Genomic DNA, 24,442 nt, shown 5'->3' with positions numbered 1-24,442 from the left:
TGTTAACCCCGCAGCAGTAGCCAGGCTCTTCCTACCACAGGTTCAATCGTGTGTGGTATAATCAAAACGCGCATATGCAGATTATACACAGCCCTTGAATGGCTTCGTGAGGCAAGCTTGTTCCTGTCTCGGAACATGCTTATAATTGTGTTGCCCATTACATGGACTGGTTCAGGAATGACCTCAGATCGCTGCAAGGGCTGGGCAAATGGCACACAGCAACCCGCAATTTTGCACCTCACCTGTGAGTTGATACAGTACGGGGTGCATGTGGCAGGCAGCGACGAACTACCGGATGTTTGGCGCGCCGCGCGCAATCGGTTGCTTCCACGGCGTGGTGGCCCTGGGCATGTCCAGCGGTGAGGTTCATTCCTGTTCAATTTGGGCTTTGTATCTGTTAAGGTATCTGGTATGTCATAGGGACTGCAGGCAGCCCTTTCTAGCTAGCACTTGCACTGCCTTGTATGTCTGGCATTCTCTCTCCTGTTGAAATTGTGCGTGGTAAACTAAACTAGACTGACGGGTACTTTTGAATGTTCTTGCCTGTGCAGGTGTCACCTTTGTGCTTCTGCCGCGCGGCCTGTCTACCGACGCCGGCACTGATGCCGGGCCCAAGGTGCGCTCTGCTGCGACCAATGCAGTGACCCTCGAAGAGCAAATCAGTGCATCATTTTCCCAGCTCAGAGTTGCCAGAGTTGCCGCCAAGTCTCCATGGCCTGGCTGCAGTAGTATGGTGCATTCCGGCACCGCTTGCCCTGCTTCTAATAGAACTGAGAGAGCCTTTCTTCATCTCCCTCATTGCTTATGGCTATTCGCTCTGTGCTATTTGATGCAGCACAAGGTAAGCACCATCATTATTCGCTCTGTGCTATTTGATGCAGCACAAGGTAAGCACCATCATGCATGCTCACGTAGAAGCTGACCTGCACAGCAACTGAGCTGCTTTTCTCAGGTGATGAAGCTGGGCGAGCCGCGGCCGGGGGATGGAGCGGAGGTCAGCGCGCTCGGCTTCAGCCCCGCTGGAAATCTGCTGGGAGTGGGCCATGCCAACGGCGATGTGGCCTTCTGGGAGCTCAGGCGCAGCGGCTGGGAGTGCGTCAAGACCGTCAAGGGTGTGACTTTCTGGTTTTTTATGTAGAACAATCAAGCTTGCGCAGAGACGAGTAAAAGCATATGAGAGATGTGCTATTAATACCGCAATGTGCAGCACATGCATATGACAACATGCACATGCACATGCCCACCCACTACAGATCTGCAGATTTTATCATGCTCAGGGCCGTGTGAGTATAATAGCATGGAAGCAGCACGAGATGTATTGGCAGCCATTATCTCACCAATGGCTTCAATGCTACTACATTTATAGACATTAAACACCTGGGCCGGTTGTTTTTCTTATATTAGGCTCATCGCTGTGATGCATGTGCAGAGGCGCACGTGACGGCAGTTGTGGGGTGCGCGTTCCTGGAGGGAGGGAACGCGGCAGAACGCGCGGTGGCGCTCACCTCCGACAGCCGTGGCCGCCTCGTGCACCACAACGTGTCAGCCTACGCATCCATCACCAACTTCCTCGCAGGTGCGTGCCCTCTCCCATACTCGGCAGACTGGCTTCATGATTCTCCTGCACCAGCTCACTTGGTTGCCATGCAAATTCTCTGTAGAGTTGGGCAATTCAGGAAGACTTGATAAACCCCGGAGAGAACAACGAATTAGCTGGCAGGTAGAGCGACAGCATGCATGAGTTTTTCTGGGTTCTTTGGTGGCAACGCACGTCAAGAGGGGAGTGTCATCAACTTGCAGGGCAATACCATGAATCATTTATTTTTATTATTATTATTACACGCTTTTCCTGCCGAAGGCAAGGTGCGTCTGCAGACAAGCTGCATGTGAAGGCTGCTTGATTAACCCTTGTTGGACATGCCAGAGTCAAGCAAGACCCAATCAACCGTGGGCATGGTGCTCAGTATTTGTACCGCCCCCCGCCAGCCGGGGCCAACTACATAAAATCGGCATGCTATAAATCTGGTATCTACCAAAGGTTAAGTAAGATCATATCAATCCGCAGGACGCCTGTCTAAGGGTACGCAACCGACGTTGGTGCTGGACGGGCGGCAGCTGGGGCCCATCTGCCGCATCTCCGCTCTGCCGCTGCCGCGCGCACCGCCACACCGGCTGGCCAGCCCCGACGACGCCGCACGTTCCCTCTTCTTCCAGGTCATTGTCTCCATTCTCCCTTCCTTACACGATCACTGTGGGTGCCAAGTTCATATGATTATATCCCGTTGCAAGGGGTGTATGTTGCCGCCAAATCGGGTACCAGGCGCTTGCATGTCCGATGAGGCTCGGCCCACTTATCCACCAGGTCCTGAGGGACTCATTTTGGCTCACAAATCCTTCCTAAATAAAGGCTATAGGGATTCACTTTGGCTCAATCGGCCCTTCTTGGTCGAGGCCGTCAAGATTGTCGGCCCTGTGCACCCAGGCTCATCATGACAGGGCTCTCTGGTAAATTCAGGCTGGCTCTTGTGCTGGATTGTAAGAGGTGTTCTCGATGTTTGCAGGATGGTGCAAGTCCGTTGGATGGTATGGTGCTGCTGTGCACTGCGCGGGCAGCCTACGTGGCGCGCATGCTGCCGGACGCCCGCCTCAACATCCTGCACAATATCCCCCGGCCCCCCAACGCCCCACAGGCAAGCTGCTTTTGTATGATCTCCCCTTATCACTCTCAGCCTGCCGGCATGTGTGCCAGCTTGTCGATGCACAGACAGAAGCTGCATGGTTACATACTGTGAAGACGCCAGGCGTGAAGGCTGAAACCCCTGCTGTCAGTCCAGATGTGTGCACAATTTTTTGAGCCTCCTGTCAATCCCTGTGCATGGTACTGGACTTGCTTCACTGAAATGAGGTGCTGCATTTGCCCTTGGAGTGCATCATTGTATGAGAACTTGCTGCGCTGTCTCTGCAGGGCTGCTTGCCGCACGCTGCCTGGCGGGTGAGCACTGCGCCGCTGGCCGGCCGGGCTATTGGCGCTGTGCTGGCGGCTGCATGGGGCTCGCGAGTGCTGCTGCTGGATGTTCCTCTTGCCAGACAGCCAGCTGATGGCACAACACCAGGTCTACCTTCCGAATCGTTCAGCCTTGAAAACTACCAACACAAGATGTTTCTGGTCACTTTCAGCTGCAGTCTTGTCTAGCATGCACTGCTGCGTGTGATAGATGCAGTCATCGCGTGCTCAGGTGCAGGTTTTCAACCGTCAAGGAATCCCATGCCACAGCTTGCATCATTGAGGACTTAGCAGCAGTGCATGCGTAGGGATGAATCCTTGTAGCACAGTCGTACAGCTAGATACCTGACTTCTGCCATGATCAATTTTTTCATAGGTTCCAATGAGATGCAAGCAGTCTTTGAGTGCTACTTTCAGCATTAATGCTTTGAGTGTGCTCATTATCATTATTATTACTATTATTATTATTATTATCACAACACGCTCTTCCTGCCGGAGGCTGAGGTGCGTCTGCAGAGTGCGTCGTGCTCAGTTAAAAAAATTGCAAAGCAGCAGTGCTAAAATGTTTCCCCCTCGTCCCACAGGGGGTCAGGGTGAGACCGAGGAACCGGCAGCGCCGCTGCCAGTGAGCATGAGTCAGAGCTGGGAGGCGGAGCATCCAGTCATCGGCCTGGCCTGGCTGGAGGGGCCTGTTCTGGCGCTGCTGCTGGAGCATGGGTTGCGCACGCTGCTGCACCTGTACAACCAGCAGGGTGGGGGCAGCGTTCATACTGTGCTTCCAACTTGCATGCATGCATCGTCTATCTGCTTCACTGGGTTTTCCCCTCCTTTCTGTTCATTTCACTCATTTTTTTGTTCCTGCATTACCTGCTTGTCTGTAGTCTGCTCAATTCTTGGTCATTTTGCCCTGTCCATTGCTGGTCATGCCCCTGGACCCCTTAGCAACTTTGGGAGGAAATAAAAGTTGAAAGATGTGTCCTTCCACCGGAAGGACCGACAGGTTAGCTGGACACAGTCGTGCTGTTTGCAAACTTTGTCAGGCATGCTGCGATTGCAGCAGCAATGCAAAATGATTCCAGCCTCTTTCCCTGAACAACCTTTTCAGCCTCACATCGATCATGGTTGGGGCATGCAGGGACGCAGATATTGGAGCGGTTGGACCTGGATGACTCGCTAATTGGTCACCAGCACATGGCAGCCAACCCAGACGCCCCCGACACAGCATTCCACTCCGCGCTGGCTGCCTCTCCCGAGCGAATGGTCCTGCTCACCACGCAAGGTAACCCGGCCTCTTTGTAAGTTTTCAGATTCACTCCCTCGCACCTAGGAGTGTGTGTGCTTAACAAGCCCCGATGCACCTGCGCCTTTGTGGTCAGCAGCAACTGCCAAGCAACAGCCTTGGCTTGGCAGTTGCTGCTGACCACAAAGGCGCCACGGGCACTCGGTTGAGAAGTTTTCTTTGCACCCTTGCCCTGAAACATTTCATTGGTATATTTGGGCCCTGTTTGACCTCATGTGCTTGGAGACTGCGCCCTTATAGGACACACTGTAGCTTTTTGGTATATTGGTGAGTGAGTGTGAGTCAAATGTTGAGGTTGGTGGGCATGACCGAGGTCAAAATAGTTCCGTGTCCAAAGTTGCCTCTGTTCCAAGAGAGCAGGGCTCTTGCTTGAGGATCAATGCTGTCACATGAGTTTTGAATGTTGCATGCGCGCTGCTAAGTGTGCGTGGTCTCCGGTTGAGTCAGACCTGCTTCCCGAGGTTTGTGTGGAATTGCCGGAGCAACAATGTGGTGTTGTCACTGTTGCCGATAAGCCGTTGAGGTAGTGGCAACATTATACCCTGTGCCCATCCATGGAAAGGGTCAATGTTGACTTGACAGTCAACCGCCCAACTGCAGCAGTGTCCATCTTTTGCACTGCTGGTTGACCATCTGAAGGCAGCTCAAGTTCCCACATCACAATAATGTGCAGAGTTGCACGAGTAGCTTCTTCAAAAGAGCAAAAGCAGGGTCTGCTATTTCGAGCTCACCACACATGCAGTCCTTTAGGCAGACATTGCCATCCTTTGGAGCAGAACAATTCTCTTGAACATCGTGGCTGCGGTAATGATTTTGGCCATGCACCGCAGCAAGGCTGCATGCCGCAATGTGCACGGAGGCGGTGCATGATGCCGGCATGTGCGCGCAGGTGCCAGGGGTGCGCGAGTCATGGGGTGGCAGGAGCGGCTGGCAGTGCTGAGGGACATGGGCCGCTGGGAGCAGGCCCTGCTGCTGGCACTCACCCTGCTGGAAACCGCACAGGTGGGGCTTTTTGTCGTATATTCGGTGGTCATAGTATTACGGTTTGGGGTTTAAGGTGCACCCCACAATGTAGAAGTCAATTCTTTAAAAAATTGGGGCAAGAAAAAGAACATTTTAGAGTGCAGAGTGAGAGTATGTGAGCCGAATGAAGGACGGGCAGCAGCTTGCAAACTGAGACCCTTGGAGTTGTCTTGGGGCAATCCGCTGGCAGTCAGGAGGTTGCTGCTTCATTCCCTAGCAGCACATGAAGCAGCAGCTTTGACGGCCAGCGTATTTTCTTCTGAAGACTCCTGGGCTCTCAGGTTCCAAAGACAACCTCCACACTACTGATTTTAAGGTGCAGCCATGCCTTACCTTAGAAGATCATTGCCGATGTGGGGTGTGATTTGCATGCAGGGCACTGCGGCCAGAACAGGCGACGCCAAAACAGGACGCGGGGATGTTTTGCTGCGAGGCTCCGGCCGGGGAGCCGACCCCAACGCCGTCAAAGAGGCGCTCTGGGTACTCCTGCTGTCCTACCTGGACGCCTGCCTGCCAGGTCAGCAACCCTACCATTCAGTGCTCCCTGTCTGTCCCTCACAACCCTACCCCTACCATGCAAGGCATGTAATAAGGGGCTTGGAACAGATGCATCTAGCGAGCCGAGCAGCTTTCAGTGATTGTGTGCTTATTTCTGGGTCCTGGGGGCTGTCCTGTTCTTGGCGTCAAGGTTTCTATTAGCTGCAGTGCTAAGTTCCCGCCTGGATTGGGACTTGCACTGTACCTTGTCGCTCTTGTACCTCTTGCTGCGCAAACAGTCCGAACAGTCTCAAACCCGCAACAAAGAAACATTGCTGCACCTGCGCCCCTCCTCAGCTATGTGATTGTGGCACCTTGGCATCTCTGCAAATATTCTCAAGCAAGAAGAGGCAACGCAGCTGAACATACGCTTGGTAGGCGGCAGCAAATTCTCAGCAATGCCATGCGTACAGGGCCGATATTGGAGTCCTGACACACCTCAATCGTCCCAATCGTCGCAATTAGTAAATACGTTTGCAAGATGCAAGAGGGTAATGTCACCGCGCGTGCGTTTGCGCAGGCGGCAGCGAAGCCGGTGTCGGCCGAGCGGCGGAGACGGCGATCGATGTTTGCCTGGGGCTGGAAAGGGAACGCCTGCTCTGGAGCGACGTGGTCCCCCGATTTGCCCAGCAAGGCGGGGCGCGCGGGCAGCTTCTGGAGCGGCTTCTGCCCAGGATCATGGCCGGGCAGCTGCACGCGCTCGCGCCAGAGGTCATGCAGGTCAGTGAATGACTCACCTGTTTATCACTACTCGTCTGCCCAATACTGAGGAGGTCCTTGCCAATGTCAGGGCGACAGGATGGTGCTTGCCCAAATTGACATTGTGAAATAGGAATAAGCATTGGGAGGTGATGTTGAGTCCTTGTATGAACGTTAGCATAGATTAAGAGAAGTGTTCAACTGCCAGTGCCCGCATGCAGGCCATTTCTAGATTGACTTGTAATTTTCTTGCATGTATACAATACGCCACAGATTCTCCATGTGAGGGCCATACCTGTGATGTTTTTAATGGCGTGATCCTGGCCTTTCTGCATCTGTATGCAGCTGTGCGTCTGTATCAAAGAAAGTTTCCGCATGAAAATCAGCTTCACAAAAGGCTGTCACCAATTTGGCACTGGCGAACGGGAAGGTCTATTTGTCCACGACCGGGAGTTCCTGCACTTTGCCACATCGATCTGGTGCCCGCCGGGGCTGAACTGATCATCATATCTCCACTTAAAGATTTGCCCTGGGAGATGAGACAAAAAGCCATCAGCTTAGTCAACAATTGTGATTGATTCTTTGGGGCTTGGCTGTTCAGGCGCTGGTGGAGCAGTGTGCGGCTGGCGGCAAGGCATCGGCCGTGGAGCGCTGCGTCCTGCGACTGGACTTGGCCTCCCTGGACTTTAACCAGGCACGCTGTCTATCTTCACTAATTATCAGGACCCGTCTTTTACTTGAAAAATCAAAATGTTGCCCAGTGGTAGATGCAGAGATTCCCAGTTGCGTTGACCTTCTATCTGTGCGCACATTGAGCCGCCATGCGTCCCCAAATGCAAGTTTGCATGTGCAATTAGAGTGGGCAACCAGGTTGTGCTGCAGGCTACTCTTTCAATTGCACATCTATTTGATATACCCTTCGAAAATGCGTTGGAAGGCCGCCATGCTGCACAACTTGGCTCTAGCCGAAAGTGGCACTCGTCAATGAAACTCACAATGCTTCCTTAGATCCTGCTTGTCAACGCCGCGTGACACCACAGGGTCCGCCTTGCCACAGATGAATCCCTGTGTCCTCAAGATCACCTCCGATTGTCATGACCTCATGCACACATCCCGCCCTTTAGGCATTGCTCAATATCTTGACCCTGTCAACAATTTTGCCATACCCGATGACGCAGGTGACGCGGCTTTGCCGCGCGCACCGGCTGCATTCGGCGCTGGCGTTCCTTTTCAACCGCGCGCTGGCCGACTACACAGCGCCGGCGGCCGAGCTGCTGCTGGCGCACGTGCACGCGCGGCGCGAGTCATCCGATGACTCCCCCGCTGACTCACCCGCCGCCGGCTGGAGCGCCTGCCGCGCCAACGGCTACAAGCTGCTCGTATACCTGCACTGCTGCCTCGCCGGCCGCGCGTTTCCTCCCGGTGAGGCATCCTTTGCGTTTGTCCCCTGCCCGCAGGGATTTCTATCTCCTAAAGAACAGCTAGATCTTGTTGACTAGTAAGCAGTGTGTTCACCCTGGAACACATGGCTTCTCATCTTGCTGCAAGGAATATTGATATTGATCACAACTGACTGTAGAGGCGTGAACGCATGCGTTCCCTGTCTCGGTATATGCTTGTCATGTCAAAGATCTTTCAAGCTTGTTAAATTGCCATGAAGCTTGTGGTTCCGATTCAATTTTGTGAGTCCGACTCGGTGCTGCGCCCTAGAGTACCTACATTTCTGCTATTATTAGCTGATCATTCCATTCTCACCATGCAGGCATGGGAGATATACCGGCCGAGATGCGCGCAAGTGTGAAGGAGCAGCTCCTGGCGTTTCTGCTGTATTCCACGCTGGGTTCGCTGCAGCAGCTGGCGGCCGCGTTCGGAGGCGATGCTGAGGATGATTACGGCGCCGAGGAACCCGCCGAGCAGCTGCTGCCGGGGCCGCACGCCGCGCTGCGCTGCCTGTTCTGGCTCGATGCAGGTATGAAAGATATGCTGGGAATTCTAGGCTTTACAGCACCATCCTGTTACACTATGAAGAAGAGGGTGTCGTGAACATGACCTGCATGTAGGACACAAGATTACAACACTCATGAACTCATGAGCCGCTGAGGCAGAGACAGGCGAAAGGAAGCTCTGAGACAGGATGGGCGCTGGAGAGGCCTGAATAGGCCTTTTTACGTCGCAGTTTGCTCCAACCTACTAAGTGAAGGGCATATCTGTTGCCATGAAAGGACCGCGGTCGCTGAGTATTTCTTCTGGTGCCGCAGGAGCGGTGCTGAGGATACTGCGGCGGGCGCTGGAGGGATGGGACGCTCTGGAGACAGACCTGGCAGAGGCGGCCGGCACCGGCATGGCGCTGCCGGCAAACGCGCGGTCCGGCAGCCGCTCGGCCACGCAGGCCATCGTGGACGCCCTCGTAGACATCGTCGGCGCCAGATCAGGCGACGGCGCCAAAACAGGCGACGGCGCCAAATCAAGGCAGGATCATGACTCCACACAGATGGATGAAGGTGAGCTGTGTCACTGCTATTGGCCACCACGCGCATGTGAGAAATTTTCCTGTTATTAGATTTTTGCTGGAGGGTTTTGTCGCCAAAGGTCAGGGCAGCGTTTTCATGGACTTTGTTCTACCTTCCCAGGATAGCTTTCAGAGGGTGTCATTTGACAAAGATTGACGTACTTTGTGAAAATGAGACAGTGTAATCCTGTAATTGATGACTTCAATCACACAATGAATGGGCTCAAGATGTCATTTGTGCATGCAGGCACGTCCCTGGCGCTGGACTTTGTCGCGGAGTTTGTTGTGGCCGGCCGCGCCGCAATCGATCCGGAGGTCGCAGTGCGAGTGCTGCAGCATCTGGCGACGCCAGATCAGGCCGCTGAGATCACTGGGCCCCCCGGGTCCCCCATGCCGGAGGGGAGGGGACCCCCCAGCGGTGGCGGCGAGCGGGAGGACCGCTTCGTAGCGGTGCTGATGAATAGCGGGCTGGCGACGGGGGCCGCCGTGCCAGACTGGGTGACTCGGGACATCCTGCAGCTCGCCAAGCGCGCTGGATTCCTGCAGGCCGAGGCGCAGGTATGCACGTAAATTAAATCACAGTATGTGGATGCCTGTGTGTATTCTCAATATTTGGTATGTGCTGCTGCTGGCCTACATCCAGGTGGGGTAAGAGCGGCAGCCAAAGGCACTTTTAGTGCTCTGGGTGTACGCTTGCTGGCAGCGTGTATCCGAACGATTCCTCATAGTGCCACATCTGCGTGGAAGTGTCCTCTCAGAAGGGCAATGTTCCCCGTCCTGCTGGAAGCTTTCCTGTGTAAAGTTCCCAGCAGGACTGTGGGTCACTGGCCTTCTGAGAACACGTTTCAATGATCGCTCGCCTGTTGCAGACATATATCCACTCCTTGCCTAAAAGTGTGCAGGGAAACTGGACCTCACTTGCGTTCTGAACACCACTTCCACCGGTGCTCCCTTTGCGCAGATAAGCAAAAGACAACAACAAGGCATTCTGAAGTATCACGTTGACCCGCAGGTGCACCATTTGGCGGGTGACTATGGCGCGGCCCTGGGTTGCCTGCTGCAGCCGGGGCGCGGCGGCGGCGCAGCCGCCGCCGCCTTCGCCTACGTGACGGCGGCGCTCGGCGGGGGGCGCGCGGCGGCGCGGGTCCCCCCAGCGAGGGTACCGGCGTTACGGGCCGCCGCGCTGACCGCCATGCCGCGATTCGTCGAGGCCGACAGCGGCGCGGCGGCGCGGCTGGTGCTGAAGGAGTTTCCGGGGGACCATGGTGCGGTGGTGGAGAGCTTGGGGGCGTCGCCGGCGTTGCAGTACCGGTACCTGAAGGGCGCCATGGAGGTGTGGGCGGTTCTAGTGTCTTCGATGATGCGCAATAATCCATTCGAATATGCGTCGCTGTTGTCATAGTTGCATGCTTGTGCTTCCTATGTTCTGCAGCACAGCTTGAGGATCCCAGCAATGCCTGTCAAAGTTGGGGCATATGTCGGGTGCCGTGCCAGTTGTGCAGCACGCAAGGGGATCACATGCGCGAAGACCACGATACCTGCGGGGCATGGATCAGGGCACTGCCTCTAAATCCATAGGAATTTCAGGGATTCTAGACGGCATTGATGATATAAGCTCTCAGTGACACTTCAGTACATATGGACGGCACTCCTTGCTTTGATCATTGACAGGCCTCCAGAGCTCATCTTGAAGGCAGGCCTGTAATGCGGCCGATCCGCCGTGACACAATGAGCAATGACCCTTCAGATGACTTTTGCCGCCTCCGCAGGCGACGGCTGAGCAGTTTGCGGCGACCTTTGACAGCCCGACGCGTGCAACAGCCGAGGTGGCAGCCGCAACGGCGCAGGAGGCATTACTGGTGCAGGTGATCTGGTTTTCTTTCCTGTGTCTGGCGACACTTGGTAATAGCTGCATGTTACAAGTCATCGAGTGCAGTATGGAGGGCAGGTCTTGTACACAGATCACAGTCACACAATTCCGTCAAAGATCAAGCCCAGTGCATATGCAAGCATAACCCGACACGAGACGCAAAGCGACAAATGAATGAACACGAGACTGTTCTCAAGCACCCCTGCTTTGTATGTCATGTATGAGAGTGATTCCCCACTCAAGAGAGTTGTCTGGGGGCTAAGAGTCCACAAATGGCGATATGCCTTGCTGAGTGAAATTCTGGTGCAGGCTGGGGCCGGGGAGCTGTATGCGCGGCTGCTGTGCGAGTTCGAGCCGGCGGCCACTCTGTCCTTTCTGCAAGCACACGACTCGTATCGCGTTGAGGAAGTCCTGCCGCACACGCAGCGGTTCGGGGTGGAGGATGCGCAGGTGCGCGCTTCTTTTTATTCCCCCGCTGGGAATGTATTTGGGGACTGTGGCTAGGGTTTTACGGGCAGTGACTACCTCGTTTTTTTGCAACGGAGATTCTTGGCAAGTGATTTGACGGGCTGGTTTGCCAGGCTGGTATCTCAATGTTTCATGGCTTTGATGAGGGGTTTACATGGGTGTGGGAAGCTGGTGCTTGTTGTGGTTCTGGCAATTGATAGTGTAGGAGCGGCCACTAGGTCCCCGTGCCCAAACTCCTTGGGCACTTATACTGTCAACTGCCAGGAGAGCAACAAATTCCATCTTATTTCCCTGCTATGTCGGAGTGTTTTTGGTCAAGTTGCTGATATAAATACTTCCTTTCACCTGAGCTCAAGGCTATAATCTGCTAGATATCAATTGGCCAAACGCTGGTGCTCCTGTGCAACACTACAATATCTACCTGCAGATAATCTGCATGTCGTGTGCGCCTAGATGGGCTCTTGCCTATTGCTGTCCGTGAACCCAAGAAGCAGATTCAAGAGGATCTCAAATTCAAATCTGAGGCGCATGCTTTTCCCGGTCTGCACAGGCGTACCTGCTGGAGCGCCTGGGTGACATGCAGGCGGCGCTGGGAATCTTTTGCGCCGCAGCCGAGCGCACCAACACGGCTTTAGTCGCGCGCATCCTTGACGGTTCCGTGCCGGCCGGTGCTTTGCCCGCGCCCGCGCAGGGCCGCCTCAACCGCGCAGGTGATATCCTTTACGGACGCCCCTCCCATTTGATTCGCACACTGAGGCAATGGCAGACAGTAGTGGTCAGCCAGCTGCATCAGAAAAATACTCCTTCTCTGGTCAATTGTATGCTCAGCGGCTCGGTGCCATCCGGTGCTTTGCCCGCGCGCGCGCAGGTACGGTGCCTGACGGACGCCCTGCTTCTAAAACCAGTCTGACCTCTGTCTCTATGTGTGTGAGAAGGAATGTCGTTGGGTAACACGACCTGCCAAAATAGCTGCCAAAGAGTCATCACGGCAGTGTTGTTGGGTATCTAGGTACCCTGCCTGACATGCAGAAACAGGGTGCGGCTTACCGCACAATGGCAATGATGGGCATGCTAATGGGAAGAACAGAAAAACCAGCAGTGCATTCAGATCTCTCTTGTATGCCCAAGCGCAGCATATGTTCTATGGCATTGCCGTATTACGCAGGCTCTGACATCCAATCCTGTGCCGCATCTTTTATCGAAGAATGCACCCCGCTTGAGTTTTCTGTATGTTTGCCTGTGAGCAGCATCTGGAGGGCACGCCGTAGCGCAGGAGACCACTCCACTGGCGCGGCTATTTGCGCATGGGACCGCCGAGAACCGCGCGCACAAGCGCGAGCCGGCCGGCGAATCGAGCGTGCCGGAGCTGGCGGCTGCACAGGTGACTGCACCCGTATGTGTTACTGCCAGAACATTCCTCTCAAGGGGCAGTCCACTTCAGAGAATGGGCTACAATATCAGAAATGATGACACAACTGCTCAGAATGCTTGAGCCTCAGAACTACTTTGTTTGTTCGGCCGAGGGCGGAAAGTCTACTATCTTTTGTGGGTTGGTTTCAGTGCATCTCACCGCCAACTCAACCCAGGGCTTGTAGGTTTGGTGTATGCATGTTCTGACTCAATCAATGATCTGACGTTGCTGAGTGGGATGCCCTCTTCTTGTCATTTCTGTCTTCCTGACAGACATGTGCAATCTTGTGTGGCACAACATGCGGCCCCCTGCAGGGCATTTTACACAGGCTGCTTGCCTACTGGAATACATATCCTTCCCTAATGGAGGATGTGAAGTGCAGCCTCTTAGTACGCCTTAGTGCGGTGTTAGGCCGCGCTGAAGCGCGCGGTGGTTCTGCACACTCAAAAATGCATGCTGCACAGATCTGTCCTTGATCCTGAGGGACCCTCATGTCACGAAAACATTTGGTTGAGAGGGACGGAGGCTGTATTGCATCGCAGGCTGCTCTGAAGGGTACAGTGAAGCTTGGTTGCAGACTTTCCCGGCCTCCTGTGAGAAGGGTCATGCCAATTTCAAATCACTTATTCGTTTTCTCATTTTCATTCAATTCAATTATACTATTACATTTATATTCGTGGCCCCGGCTGGCGGGTGGCGGTACAAATACTGAGCACCGCGCCCACGGTTGATTGTGTCTTGCTTGGATCTGGCGGGTCCAACAAGGGGTAGGAAATTAGCAGCCTTTACATGCAGCTTGTCTGCAGACGCACCTTGCCTTCGGCAGGAAAGGCGTCTAATAATAATAATAATAATTTATATTCATGCAGTCTGCATGCATCGCAGGCTGCGCTGAAGGGCGCTGTGGCGCTTTGCAAGAGGCACTCGCGGGATGCGGCTCCTCAAGTCGCGGAGGAGCTGTGGTTCGGAGTGCTGCAGAGTTATGTCACCCAGCTGCGCGATGTGCGCCGGAGGCAACGCGCCGCAGACGCGCCGCCAGCCGCCGATGTGGGGGACCTGCACAGGGAACGCCTGCTACTGGCGCAGGTGGGTTGCATCAGAAGATACTCAGGGGGATAGCTTTGGTGTCGTTGCCAGCAGAGTAGAGCTGTGTTTTGATAAGCGGGCTGTAAGATGTTTTGTGCACTCTTGCTCTGTTCTGCTGGCAACTAGTCGTGCTCCAGATGGTGCATGCATATCTAGGCATGGCTGATCTGCCAAGGACCTCCTTTCTATTCACCATTGAATTGTGCAATCAGTTTTCAAGCAAATTTGTAGGTGTTGAATGGGCAGATCGCAGTCAACAGATCCAGTGTGGTACTTTCCACTCAAATGCCTCTGAACCTGATGCCTGTCGAACCACTCTCATGTCTGAGCATTCCTACACTAACTGCTGCTTGCGCAGAGGGCGCCGTCAATAGAAAAGATATCACACTGACGTGCGAGCCTGACACATGCTGGGCATAATATCTTAACATACTAGTGATGCTGTTCTTGGGAACCCTGCGCAATCAATCCTTGAGGAAATGAGGCAAACCTGTATATGCTGGGCTTTGCCACGGGGCAGGTTGCACAACTCACCAGTGTGCTGCATATCTCTTGAGGCATGCAGTAGCTTTCTCAAAGGAGGTGCACCTGACAGTATTGGGCAGACAGTATTGTGCAGCGAGGATGTAATAGCGTCATGTCTCAAAGTATCATGTGAAATGCTACAGTCACCCGAAGCGCAGGGTCGCCTTCGGGTGACTGTATCTGGGGGTATGATGTCTGTTGTCCTCAGTACAGCAGGGTCTAAGGACTCTGCTTAGCATGATTACCTATGCATCAAGCTGAAGTTGGGGTTGTTTTGGTGCAGGAGACGGTGACTGCGCTGATGGAGGATGTGATAGCGCACATGGCGGGCTACGTGCCTCTCAAGGCCATCGCCGAACGCATCCTGGCCGCCTACGCGCGCGACCCCTTCGGCGACTTCAAGGTGCCCACCCTTCTTCGAGTGCCAAACTCTTTTCCAACAAGTTTAAATTCTGCGCACACCACGAAGTCTTGAGGTGTTCAAGCGGACAGCGGTCAATTACTTCCAGTTCTGCAAAGTACTGCAGACTTGCCACACGCATTCACAGATGCCCGCAGGCAATTTGTTGAGGCGGCCCTAGAAAGACCCATGAAGGTATCTTTGATATGTGCAAGGGCCGGCGCTTTCTCGGAGCTGAGCTTGCATGAGTGCATGCAAATTGTCCCACGTGCAAACTGTATGTCTGCACCGCATGTGCAGGAGGCAGGCAGGTCTAGGCAAGCCCTTAAATGTGAGGGGCGCAGGGATATCAGGGTGCAGCGTTGCATTCAAGAATGCATCCGGGGCTTGCTGCCTGCATGTGGTACCTGGGTCGCTTTTTAGGTTGTGCGCCAGGATTTTTGGCTGTTCCATCCCTTGGCGATGGAGTTTGTATACAGTACGTTAAATCCGCCCGGAGGCCACTTACCCGGTAACATAGCTCAAGACAAGCTTCCATGTGGATTCAATGTGTGCACACTCTGGCGCCAACAAGATGCCACCCACACGCTCGTATTCGTGCTGAAAGCCTCCTTTATTTCGAAAGCTTCCTTCTTCACATCTTATGAGCATCCTTGTGATGTGGGCGATGCTGGGCACGCATCTGGGCCTCTTCATTCCTGCTTTGTTTACAGAGGGTAAACCATCGGTCATGTAGACCATGGAAAGACAACCTTGACCGCTGCCATTACAATGGCATTAGCCTCGCAAGGTGGTGGGAAGGGGCGGAAGTACGATGACATTGACTGCTCAGTGCATAATTGTGAAGGGGCTGTGTGGGTGCATGCAGGGCACGCTGGTGGGCCTGCTGGCGGCGTTCAGCTACGAGCTGAGCATCCTGCACGCGGCCGCTCGGCTGACGCACGCCGACGCCTTCAGGACACTCCACGCCCTCTACCGCGAACGCACCCACCCCCTCCCCGCGCCAACCGCTGTACCCTCAACCTCTGCAGACGGTGCGCTCGGCTGCAATCTTCAACATTGGACTTCATGGATGTAAATATTATTTTTTGAGATGTTTTAGGGTTTAGAACTCTAGGGTCACTGTTAGGGTATATTAAGGGTTAGGGGATATGTATGGTATTGGGGGTTGTTTGGGAGGCTGATGGGGCAGGCGCAATCATTAGCTCCTCCGCGCCAGTCACCAGGCCATCCTCTGCTGGTGATGGTGCGCTGTGCTTTGGATTGGGTTCGCAGGTGTTCAGGGTCTCGTGTGTGATCAGGCCATCAGCGGTGTGAGACACGCGTTCTCATATTATCTAGGGATTAGCGCTATGTCTGCTTTGCTGCTGGATACCTAGCAAGTTTGAAGTTGATCCCCGATGATTCCCGCTCAATAAGTGCGGGGTTCATAAGCTGCCTGTCGATGCCGGGCTTGAGAAGTGCCATTGAGAAGTGCCAGTGTCCGCTGAGGAAGCAGTGGCCGCGCTGCATTTTACCTACAAACACCACAAGTTTCCTTGGTCTATGGACAATCAGTAAACGCCCTTCAATTGCCGTTCTGTCAGAATCTGCAGCTCCTAGGAGTGTCCAGATTTGTTTCTGAATCGATTTCTCACCTGTGCAGGTGTAGAGGAGGCAGCTTCATCATCGTCATCCGCGGCGGCGTCTCCGGCGAAGCTTCTCAAGTCGCCGCGGCTGTCCCTGTCTGCAGGGGCGTCCCTGGGCGCCCCACCCCAGACCCCCCGCATGCAGGTGCGGTGGCTCTCCCTGGTGTTTTTATCAGGGCCTTGCTTTGTTAAACCCTGCAACAGACTGCCAACAGCAGAACCTTACTTGCTGAGAGAGGGCCTGCTCTGCGTAACAAGTCACTTGCGTCTGGACACCAGGCTCACCATATGCTTGGGCTAACAAACTCAGCCTCCACAATTCGCAAGCGGTCAAAGCATCTTCCTTTTTTGGCAGAACACTTTGGCAAGGATGTTTGCTCTTACAATATTGAGGGCTTCATTCCCAGATCCAATCATATCCAAGATCCTGATGCAAGGCATTTTTTTGATGCTGCCCAGGTTCTGAGCAATATCAATTCGGGCACATTTGCGGTAACTGGCAAGTCGATCGGCCTCATGCTGTCACCGGCTGCCGACAAAGTGCGCTCGCCTCCGCCGCCAATGCTGGCTGGCGCTGCCAATTCGAATTCGAAATCGGGAACGTCGCCAAATCAGGCGCAGGCCCGGGCAGGCCCAGAGCAGCGGCTGCGCGCGCTGCAGTCGCCCAACGGCCGCAGCGGATTTGCCGCAGCTTCGAGAAGGTGATGCCTTAAAAGAGGATATCTTTTAGAACTGGGAAGCACTTTCCTTTACATGCTTTCTTCATGCAAGGATGCCTGGACATGGTTTGTAGATATGCTTGTAAACAGGCATTTTTGAAACGAGGTGCGGGTTTGGTAAATAACTTGTCATGTCAGCCAAGCGCCTCACAACAGTGAGATGCCTTTGCTGGCGGGTCAGAAGGAGTTCACCAAGCCGCCCCTAATCAGGCAGCTGCACGTCAGTTCAAACAAAATCATGTGTATGTAGGACAGCAATGCTTCCAACACAACTCCTAGGAGATGCATGGCAAACTTTGGAAGGCAGACAGACTACCAGCGAGTGTAAGGGGAATTGAGGTTCTGTGAATCTGATTAGTAATGTGCGGGGATGCAGGCTGGCTGGCAGCAGTGGGGGCCCTCAGAATCTGGCAGAGCCGCCCAGTCCAGCCCACAGGGGCGGCGTCGACATTAATTACCTTCGAATGCACGACGTCCGACTGGGCTGAGACAGGAATTGTGATATTCGTGTATTTTGAATCACTTGTAGGGCATGTAGCAGCATGTGATGACACGGCCTTCTAGAACTATGCTTCATGCCGGAAGAGAGACGAATGGGAGGCTTGTCTTTGAGTGATGTGTCCTTTCTACCTGGATGAGATGTTGTCTCTTGAACTTACTTGAACATAGGTGGAACACGAAGGAACCAGGGAGCTGCTTCAGGAACTGAATAAGTAAATGACTGGTGGACATGACATGCGTGCTGTATTGTGAAGTGTACTGCCCAATTTGCGTGGGATGTGAATGTCTTTCTGGTACCCTCAAGTAAGTGTGATTGATTGTATGCAGCAATGGCAAATAAAATTTTCGAACATTGCAATCGTTTAAAGATCATGTCGTGTTCTCTTGCATTTATATCATGATCCCTCGCTGAAGCACCTGATGGTTTTCTGACATCAATCGACCTATGCTTAATGAACTCGCACCTGCAAGTTGTTGTTCATTGACATACTTCAGACATGCCAATAAAATTTAACCCACACTCGTCAGCCTGGGAGGAATTTTGGGCAGGGAGTTCCCATAGATCACTTCTGTAGTCCTCTTACTGTAGTCACAATAATATGCTTCAATGCCACGAGGGCACACGCTTTATATGTATCCAATATTAGGCGCTGCCCGCAGCAGATTGCGCCATCAGCGGGAGCGCATTGGCAAGGCTGCTCTTGACGGTGCAATTCCCCTGGAAGTCAAGGGTGTATACGCTGGTGGTCTGGCCGTTCTGGGGCATCCCTGTTCCGTTGTAGGTCGCCTTCTGGGTCCCTGCAGCCGCCACAACACACCCTTCTTATATCCCTTGCCACTCTGACAGCACCTAACCACCCATTTCTCCACTTCTCATCGCTGCAGCACATGTGTACAGAGCACTTGTGTACAGAGCACTGGTGCATGCATGCATAGATAATCATCTAACAATAAATCAACATTGAGCAGACTGCATCTCTAGTTCGTGCAGTCTGGGACTGGCACAACATGCAACTTACATCCCAGGTATTTTGGCAATTACTCTTGATCTCTGCAACCTTTCAGGTGACGATCTACCGTACTTCCCGTATAGGTAAGTACACCCAGCCTTGCCTCTTGGCCAGGAAGGGTGCAATGCATAACAAGGAGAAGAAAAAAATGTCACTTACCTGCAATGGGCTCGCAACCGGTGCAAGTGGGCGGCGGGGGCGGCGGCGTGGGTCTCAGCAGCGCCTCAATCGCCTCTCCCACTGCCAGCAGCAGGTTGTCGCTGCCTGCGCGCACCATGCACCGCTCAACATCAAGTTTCTAGTCAACTCCACAGTGACACCCTTTCTACCAATACAGTATGAGCAGACTCGCCCTTCTCAAAGAAAAGTTCTGCCAAAGAGCTGCCAAAGGCACTCAATGTTTCGCCGGCAAGGAAAGGAGACAACTACAGACTTGCATGCCAAAAATGTCAGCATTCTATCCAGGGGGGAGATGGCTGAAAACCTGCAAGACTGACTCCATTAAAATCACAAACTTCCGTTCTTTACACTGGAAGAATTGGCATAGAGGCCTTCCTCTCTGCACGATCCTCATGACAGTCACATATTCTGTGGGGTTCTGAGACGAGATTTGAACAGTAGTGAAGTTCTGCGCACCGGGGCGCGACTGGATCTGGATTCCCACGGGCATCGAGTTATCGGCGAGGCCCATGGGAATGCTCAGCCCTGGGGCGCCCACCGTCGCCTCAATGATCGCCGTGCGCCGAATTGCCACGCGGTTGGAAACGTACCTGCACCGTTGTGCTATCTCAGCCTCTTCACGATAGCGCTGCACAGAAGACTTAAATGGGGCGGAGCCAGAGGCCCTGAGAGACTTGCACCAAGAGCTGACGGCACTCAAAGCTGTGCTGTAATGTCTAAGTAGATGCATGATATCTGTACAGATCTCTACAGAGATCCATGTTAAGAAAAGCTTCGTGGGACACTAATGCTCTAAGGCAGTAGCAGCCACAGCGAGCATCCCCAATTTTAAGCTGAAATCCGTTCTTGTAAGCACACTCCATCCACAGTGCCCGCCCAGTGACCTTCCCGGTTCTGTGCATTCTTGCCGAGACACAAAAGGTTCAGAACCTCATTTACATTCTTCCATGTGTTTTCCATTCTTATTGGCTTTTCTGTCTGATTTCTTTTTCTTTCCTTTGGCTGCTTTGTCTAAGCTCGCTCAAATTCTAAATTTGAATTCGAGGCGTACTTTCCATTGTAGAGCATGTAGGGCTCCACGGAGTAGATCGGCGGTGCTGTGCTGGGCGTGGTCGGCATGATCATGATGTCGACAGTGTTGTTGTTGTACAGGTCCAGGTACTGCTGCTGCAGCGCCGGCTTATCTGTGAACACACATACAACACTGCTCAGCCTCTGGTTCACGGAACACCTCCTGGCATGATCAGCAGGTCAGACCTCTGGTGAGCTTCGAACAAGCATGTATGAGCAAGCATTCTGTCCTGAGCGGTAAGACCAACATGTCTGCATTACAAATTGTATATCTAGGCTTTGTCTACCCCGGTGCCTAACAACTTGCCCAGAGTACTCAGCACGCACCACCTGCCTGAATTACTGATTCAGGCAGGCTCGAGACTTTTGGGGAGACAGATTCCGCCACTGAAATCACATCAGCTAAGAGTTGGAATGCAAGAGAGAGAACCCCAATCACGAGCAGGAAGCAGGCAAGAGGGTGTCAGGTCCGCACAGGTTGTCAGGATTTTGAAGTAGTCGTCAATGGTGGGGAAGGCGGTTGCGTTCTTGGCAATGATGGTGGACAAGACGGTTGCCTGGGTGGCGGGGGACGCCATCTGCTGAGCCAGCTGGTAGAAGCTGGTGTTGTAGCCGTGCCGCCACATGTACCTGCCCCGTCAACACCACGTCACAATAATATTGCCACATTCCACCCCTGACATGCAGAGACCTAGACATTATCACAATCGTGTCCTTCTCCTTCAGATGCTGATACAGAGCCAAGGAATGTCAGGGTTACTTGACAGTGCTAGGACAACATGCTTGCATGGGTGAAGCGCCACTTTCCCCGAGCGAGTGGTATGCATACAACCAGCATTCTCTTTCAGCCTGGAGGTTTCTCGGGGAGCTCGACAAAAAAACCAAAAGACACGCCTCCAAGCCTGGGCATTCCCCCTTGCTATCAACAACTGGTGAGAGGCGCATAACTTTGATTCAAGTAAGAGAATGCTCTTGGAAGATGTGCTCACCGGGAAAGCTCGCGGCCGAGCTCCATGGTGTAGAAGGTGGAGTCCCCAATGTACTTGTCATGGTACTGCACTATGGAAGATGCGTTGAAGGGCACAAGAGTGACGCCAGCCGACTTGATGGCCTCCAGCGTCCGATTGTAAACGCCCACCGTCTGCATAGATTAAGCCAGGCAACTGTTGACAGAGATCAGCCGCGGTGCAGGAAAATACACATTTTTCAGAGTAAAAAACAGCCCTTTCGAGACCTTTTGAGACCGTCCCTGACTGCATGCCGGACCACTGCTCATCAAATGCGCTCTTCACAACGAATTTTGTGTGCGTGAAGTCTGCTGCCTAAGCATGCAGGGCAGTCAAGACGCCACACACTGATGACCAGTACTAATTAGGGCTGCAAAGGCAACCCTAGGATGGCCAACTTCTCGATAGAGCGTGGATAGGTTAAAAGAGTTTGATAAAAATTAGCAGAGATGGATGGTGATGTAATGTGAGTATTCTTGTTATATAATAGACTGAAGCTCACCTCGGTGCTGAGGTCGGCCCACCAGTTGACCGGGTAGCCGATGCGCATGCCGGACAGAGATACGTTCACAGCCGTCGTGTTGCAGGAGGAGAAAATGCTGTTGAACAGGGTAATGTCCGCCGTCGTGCGCGCCATCACCCCTGCGCAGTCAGCGGTGAGTCAGCGGTGACGAAGCGCCTGCCTGATTATTATAAGCAAGCTTTCCAGGCATGCTCTGTCACCAAAAAAATGCAGGGGACAGTCCGAGTGTAGCGGATTGCTGGATCTGCTGCTGGCCAGGCGTGGCAGGACTTAAATGCCAAACTCGAAATATCACACTGCCTGCCATGCTCTTTTTAGGCAATTTGGCTCTTGGCAGAGTGAGCAAGTCAAGGCTACAAGCCTGTGCCGGGTGGCAACGTGTGGCCAGCAGCTTCAAAAGGGGAAGCCTTAGTCCTAGGACCCCCAAAACAGACACCCTATAGAATTTCCTTGTCCAGGGGGATCTCACCAGGGGTATCGCGAGTGGAGGACAGGGGAACGATTAGGTCGTCGTTCGCGTAGCAACCCTTGGTGGGCCGCAGCCCCGCCACGCCGTTGAAGCTGGCCGGCACCCGACAAGAACCGCCCGTGTCTGCACAAAAGATAGATGTTTTGAATAAGTACTTGGATGTGACCGCCTGGCCCTGATTGCTTGGTACTGCTCTGAGATCTGCTCTGGGAACAGGCGCAAGCGGTGGAGGTTTCTGTGGCTGTCAATGTATTGTAGGTACAAAGGTTGCCAGTGAGACAGGAGGAATGCCGGGTTGCTTGCTTGGTGGGAATGGTTGGGATGCAAAAATGTGGGCAGCAAGGAAGAGCGGGCGGCTGACCGGTGCAGAAGCCGCCGGCCACAAATCGAGCTGCCAGGGCCACACCCGTGCCGCCGCTGCTGCCTGCACACAATCAAACCCACCTCAAAAACCAGAAATCAGCTGTGTCCTTCTTGAGGTTTACACGCATGACCGTTTGGCTTGCAGCCAAGACGCAATGTAGACTGTTCATCATGATGCAGAAGACCTCATGCTGGTGGCGAGTGGCTTGGAGCAGTGAAGAAATAAGTAAATATTGTGCTTGTGTACAATGCTAAACAATGCATGCAGCTGCATCAGGACAAGGGTCATCCCTTTGCTACCAATGATCAAATGCCAGTGCCATCTGGAAATCCACCAATGATCAAATGCCAGGGGCGCCACACCGCCGGGGATTTTGGTGACGTCGTAGGGGTTTAAGACGGGGCCAAAGACAGGGTTGATGGAGGTGACTCCATAGGCCAGCTCGTGCATGCGCGTCTTGCCCATGACTACGCCGTGCGCGCTTAGTAACCGCTGCACCAACGCCGTGTTGTTCTCCTGCGGGGGCGTCCCTGCATTGCACCTTTACGCGTATTAGACCCTGCTGCTTGAAGAAGGGGAGATTCAAGGTTATGGCAGGCTTAGAGCAGCAACAATGCCGTGCGGCCCTGGGTATAGAACAATGAGCTGCTGGCATTTCTGTTTTCTGATTTCAGTAGATGAAGATCGAGGGCATGCGAGTGGGTCTGCAATAAGAGGCTTTCTGGGTTTGCCTGTGGCTAATTTTCTCCCTGTGCCCCATTTAGCTGAGCACTGAATGGAAAAGAACGGACTCCTTTGGTGCGCATGAAAACTGTGCAGGTGTGCAGCAGCCAATCCCGGTGTGTTTCCTTGGGGTGAAGAGGCATTGTGCACCGGCTAGGGCGGGAGTGCCGGCCACAGTGGTGTAGCCTGCCACATCGAACAGGTCCTTCACAGCAAAGGTGAGGCCGCACAGTGGCCGAATGTCTGTGCCATTGTCATACATCATGTCCACTTGATGCGCATCCATCAGCACCTGCGAGCAAGTAATCGTAAGGGAAGATCGGAGCATGCTGCAGCTTGTGAGTCATTAGCGTTCCGGTACTACAGATGCTGGGATGTCCGTAGCATCACGCGGTATGAGTAAGAACGCAAGGGCATTCGAGGACTATCTGCACCTTTGCTGGATCGATCTCAGCCCAGGCATTGATGCACTCCCACTCTTGGGCCTTGGCCAGAAGCGCAGATGCGTACTGGACGGCTGTGATGTCCCGAGCGCAGAGCATCTCGACAGCTTGGGCGGCAGAAAGATCCGTCAGGCTCATATTCACGGCTGTCTCCGAGAACATAGGAACATTCAGGTTTACAGGCTGAACCTGCGACCCTGCAGGGACATCCGATCTGGGAGTCAGATCAACTGAAGAGCGACAAAGGCATCACGATCCGGTGATCAGATCACCGGAATTTTTAATCAAGGTGAACGCATGAGTAGGTAAACATGAGTTTCGACAGCAACTTCAATGTTTCATAGGCCCTTTTGACGAGACTAAGCGTCTCGCGAGTGGGTGACCTATACGTGAACGGTTGAGAGGGTAATATGACTCGTATATTTAGAGAGCATTGGGATTTATCTATGCGGATCCAAACCTCCTATCGAGTCAGATTAATATCTAGGAATGAGAAATAAAATGCAACAGAGCCCTGCGAAGGGCGTCGAAAAGACTTACGCGAAACATGCAGCATTGCCAACAATAGCGTTATTGCGAAGCACTGCATGGCTCTAGCTGTTCTCATCCCCATAGCGTCGAAATTCTACTACTACAGGATCCCCTGCAGCACTTCAATTGACCTGTAGAGTGGATGTCCGTCTCGGTGTTTTCACATGGGTACACATGATCGGTTACTTGACTTCCTTGGAGCTTCTTTTCAAATATTTGGGTGGACACTGCGTGATTAACCCGAATTTTGCAATATTTGAATAGGAATTGAACAGGGGCAGTCCTCAGGTGAATTGAATGCTAACTATCCGCATCATCTGTAAGTTGCAAATGTAATCCTCGGCTGCATCGGTAACAACTGAAAGTATAAATGGTGAAACACATTCATTGGCTCACTCAGCCATCGGCAGCAGCAGTAATCAGACTCATGCTGTCAACCAA

At 53.3% G+C, this 24,442-nt stretch overlaps 2 protein-coding genes across 2 annotated transcripts; one reads left to right on the top strand and one right to left on the bottom strand.

Moving 5' to 3' along the window:
• Positions 1-268: 268 nt before the first annotated feature.
• On the top strand, positions 269-17,667 carry COCSUDRAFT_57151 (hypothetical protein; the record flags this gene model as incomplete). Its single annotated transcript, XM_005645735.1, has 29 exons — positions 269-359; positions 552-616; positions 953-1,112; positions 1,430-1,576; positions 2,066-2,214; positions 2,562-2,703; positions 2,966-3,058; positions 3,589-3,756; positions 4,140-4,283; positions 5,194-5,306; positions 5,703-5,844; positions 6,385-6,584; positions 7,165-7,218; positions 7,742-7,985; positions 8,326-8,532; positions 8,822-9,064; positions 9,320-9,630; positions 10,085-10,405; positions 10,842-10,937; positions 11,252-11,392; positions 11,961-12,120; positions 12,658-12,791; positions 13,707-13,907; positions 14,716-14,835; positions 15,701-15,866; positions 16,025-16,078; positions 16,478-16,605; positions 16,920-17,161; positions 17,556-17,667. The coding sequence occupies 29 exons, from the start codon at positions 269-271 to the stop codon at positions 17,665-17,667; spliced, it is 4,548 nt and encodes a 1,515-aa protein (XP_005645792.1).
• Positions 17,668-18,323: 656 nt separating this feature from the next.
• On the bottom strand, positions 18,324-23,632 carry COCSUDRAFT_57150 (amidase signature enzyme; the record flags this gene model as incomplete). Its single annotated transcript, XM_005645734.1, has 12 exons — positions 18,324-18,478; positions 18,850-18,954; positions 19,327-19,460; positions 19,922-20,054; positions 20,417-20,571; positions 20,931-21,082; positions 21,451-21,590; positions 21,941-22,063; positions 22,302-22,364; positions 22,667-22,834; positions 23,178-23,319; positions 23,462-23,632. The coding sequence occupies 12 exons, from the start codon at positions 23,630-23,632 to the stop codon at positions 18,324-18,326; spliced, it is 1,641 nt and encodes a 546-aa protein (XP_005645791.1).
• Positions 23,633-24,442: the final 810 nt, after the last annotated feature.

Source organism: Coccomyxa subellipsoidea, assembly GCF_000258705.1.
Source record: "Coccomyxa subellipsoidea C-169, whole genome shotgun sequence".
NCBI lineage: Eukaryota > Viridiplantae > Chlorophyta > Trebouxiophyceae > Coccomyxaceae > Coccomyxa > Coccomyxa subellipsoidea.
The sequence above is the reverse complement of the archived record's forward strand: the minus strand, read 5'-3'. Positions and strand labels throughout refer to the sequence as shown.